The 3,588-nt window shown below is 33.2% G+C and overlaps 1 protein-coding gene across 4 annotated transcripts in view; it reads right to left on the bottom strand.

Moving 5' to 3' along the window:
• Nucleotides 1–286: 286 nt before the first annotated feature.
• LOC108685608 overlaps nucleotides 287–3,588 on the bottom strand; it is a 4,617-nt gene continuing 1,315 nt past the window's right edge. For 3 of the 4 annotated variants that reach the window (XM_018190477.1, XM_018190478.1, XM_018190479.1), the window contains one exon: nucleotides 287–2,365. In XM_018190477.1, coding sequence (XP_018045966.1) covers nucleotides 367–2,322 — 1,956 coding nt within the window. In that variant the 5' untranslated portion in view covers nucleotides 2,323–2,365 and the 3' untranslated portion in view covers nucleotides 287–366. Of the gene's footprint in view, nucleotides 2,366–3,086; nucleotides 3,109–3,588 lie in introns of those variants that run through there. The other variant, XM_018190480.1, reaches the window with a different exon arrangement.

The following is a 3,588-nucleotide window of genomic DNA, read 5'->3' as shown; positions in this document are numbered from 1 at the left end:
TGTACATATATATATATATATATATATAATAAATTCTATCATACTTGTTCAATAGAATTATTTAGTACTCACACACATACATACACATTATTACCACATCCACGCATGCACATGTGCACACATTTGTGTCTATATTCCTTTATATAATTACATTCACAATTCTTTATTATAATACACTTGCACGATATCCACAATCAGTACAATTGAAGGCATAATCGGTTTCTTATCGAAAAATAAGCTGTCAGAGAAATTCGTATTGTAATATATAAAAATAAATTTTTGCTTATATGTACACAAATACACACACACACACACACACACACACACACACACACATCTCGGAAGATAAACGTATCATGATTACACTCAAAGCGTATATGGATATTCCTTGATATAGTTTTTAATTAATAATGGTAAACAGTCAATAGGCAACTTGTTTCGATTCACGGCGAGTCTAGCTAAATGCGACAGTGATCTAACTTCTTTGACAAGAGGACTAGTCAAATAGATCTGGCTATACAGCTGTCCACTATAGTCGACCCACACTTCCCTACGATGTTCATCCATCCTTTTTGAATACGCGACATAGTACTCCAACATTTTAATAGGACAATCAAAAAATGGCATCGCCAATGCTAACTTAGGGTCAGTAGTTTCAAGCCGAAAATGTTCGAGAAAATAGTGTACTCTAATAGAAGCAGGGCCTTTAGTTGTTTTTACAGATACCGCAAAAGTGAATCTGTAATCCGAACTGTCTCTCATTAGCCATCGACCTATCGATGCGTCTTTTAAAAGGTTTTCACTTTGCTGTCGACTGATACCCTCATGATACCAACCACAAATCTGCAGTAATCTTTTTACTTCGCGTAATCTATTTACATGTACGTCCGGGCTCCAGGCAGTCAGTGGCCAGGATACCGGAGTTGTCAATGTTTCATCCACTTGCTCGGTATTATTACAACTTTTGTTGTTTTCTGCGACAATCTGATTCACCATTGCGCAGTCCAACTCGTTCGGTTGCACGAGACCACCTCCGTGAAAGTTATTTCTACCACGACCTGGCAATTTCATCGCTACAACTTGGTTCGGCGGCGTTGTCGTTGTCGCTGTAATGTTTACCGTACACTGACCCAGATTGGCAGGTAGCTGCACAGTAGCATTTACTCGAAATTGTACGCTACTACCGATAGGCTCCAGTAGCAATGAGTCACGATTATCCGCGAGAGATGCATCAAATATTCGTCTATGATGGTATTGACAATGGTTCTGCTGAAATGTACTTTTGCAATCGCAGCAATTATTTATTTTGATCGTGTTCGGTATTTTTCGTGGTCTTGATTCAGCACTTGTTATTACATTATTTTCGTTATCTCTTATCGTCCCAGATGATATGACCCTTATATTCGCAGGCAATTCTGAATAACCGTTGGGAGGCGTAACAAATGTCCGATTATTAACAGCTGCGAAGTTTTTTGTACATTTAGATGTTACCAATCGTTGATTTTCCTCGGTCAGTTTCTTCTGCACAAGACAACCGCCGCCAGTAAGCTTTGGTTCAATTTTGATTTGCGAAGCTTGTACTAGAATTTCGGGTTCTGTATGTTGTATTAGACAACCACCTGACTGTATATCAGGTGTAGCAATCGTGACGCTGCCGCCAGTGAGCTCGCACGTAGATGCGATATATTGCTCCGAAGATGCCATCTCATAATTAAGATTTTCTGTCATTGTAATAAAGGGATCTTGATCATTTAATTGATATATTGGAGATGTTAACAGCGGATGGTGATTATGTTTTATTGACGTCTGTATGTCATAGAAGAGTTCCAGTGTATCAGAATCAGTAATTTCGACATTGGAGCCGCAGTTGACTGCACGCGATTGAAAGATGGTGGGTTCCTGAATCTTTGTAGATGGATTTATAAAACAACTGCTGTCGCTGGTGCAGCCATGGGACACTGGGAGACTACTAACATAATAGGTTGCCGCCTTTGAACAGATAGTATTAGCAGTCATCTTCTCTTTCTTTTTCTCTTCTTCTTCCTCTTCCTCTTCTTCTTCCTCTTCCTCTTCCTCTTCTTCTTCTTCTTCATCTTCTTCCTCTTCTTCACCTTCTTCTTCCTTTCTCACCTCTTCTTTCTTCTTTTCTTCTTTTTCTTTCTTTTCTTCTTCATTCTTTTCCTTTTCCTTCTCCTTTTTCTTCTTTTCTTCCTTCTCCTCTTCCTTCATTTCCTTTTGATTAGTTTCATCATTCCATTTTAAACAGCATCCCAATACAGGAAAATGATGATGGCATTTTGGACACACCATTCTCAACATCATGTTCGTACGCTTGCAATCGAATCACTGCAATCAACATAGCAGTCTGAAATAAATAGTGAATATTAATTAATATTATAAGTTAAATAGCGTAATAATAATATAAATAGCAAAATTATTATAATATAAATAGCATTATTATTTGTACATATTTATATGATTATAATTTACAAAAAATATAATATTGTATACGTATTTTGGCAAAAATATTTCACAACAACTTTTTATGAAAAGACATCTTTTATCATAAAACATAAGCGTTTAAAAAATTGTTAAAAAATTGTTAAAAAATTGTTAAAATTTTTATACTGTAGTATATTAAATCCACTTTTATTTTCGATTGCTGCCAATCATCGTTTTTTTATAAAAAAAAAGAAAAATAAGATTTACCAAGATAAATTTTTAAAGATATATTTTAACTATTTAATATTCTCAAAAAGAAAAAAAATTTATTTTATTCGATTTTGATTGTATAGAATCGTTTCCTTTTTAGAGAAAAATCATCAATATAATGGCTCAATCTATACATAATATTCTCATGAATTGACGTAGTTAATGTCAATAAAAATGTATATTTTTAATCGTTAAGTTTAATATATAGAATTATACACCAATGAAAAACTTCTGCTCTCTATGTCGAAATAGGAGTTCTTAGAAAAACATTTTTGGCAAGGATCAGTGCGGCAGACGATAACGACGGCACCGCATAGCGGTGACGTTTACTTCGTGGAATATAGTCTGAAAATTTGACGCGCTCCTACATTTACCATTGAGCCACTTCTATGTCACTCTATTTTCACCAATTGGTGAACGTTTCTTCGAAGAAGCGCTTATGTTCGTCAGATATATTACGCAATCCGACTTGATAACAAAATTAGATCGCATATATATTCTAATCTCATGGATAATCAATGACATTATATATTTCGAAAACTAATAATATTAAGCATAAAATCAATTGCAAATAGAATTATCTGTGAAACTTAAAATATTTCAAATAGTAGCGAGAAAAACTTTCATTTTATTGTAAAATAAGTTATTTTTGTTCACATGAATATTATTTTTCTTAATTAAAAAAACTTTTCTTAAATAAAAAAATTTTCTATGGAGAAATAATTTTCAAATTTGTTAAGTAATCTAGAAATATCCTTTTTTAATAAAAATAATGTAAATTTTATACATGAATATAAATTTTTTACTACATATATTTAAACTATATATTATATTATATTCAAACTATATTAGAAAAAATCAATATAATTCATGTAA

The sequence above is a fragment of the Atta colombica genome, unplaced genomic scaffold, assembly GCF_001594045.1.
Source record: "Atta colombica isolate Treedump-2 unplaced genomic scaffold, Acol1.0 scaffold155, whole genome shotgun sequence".
Classification (NCBI taxonomy): Eukaryota; Metazoa; Arthropoda; class Insecta; order Hymenoptera; family Formicidae; genus Atta; species Atta colombica.
Note: the sequence above shows the minus strand (reverse complement) of the source record. Positions and strands in the feature narration are given on the sequence as shown.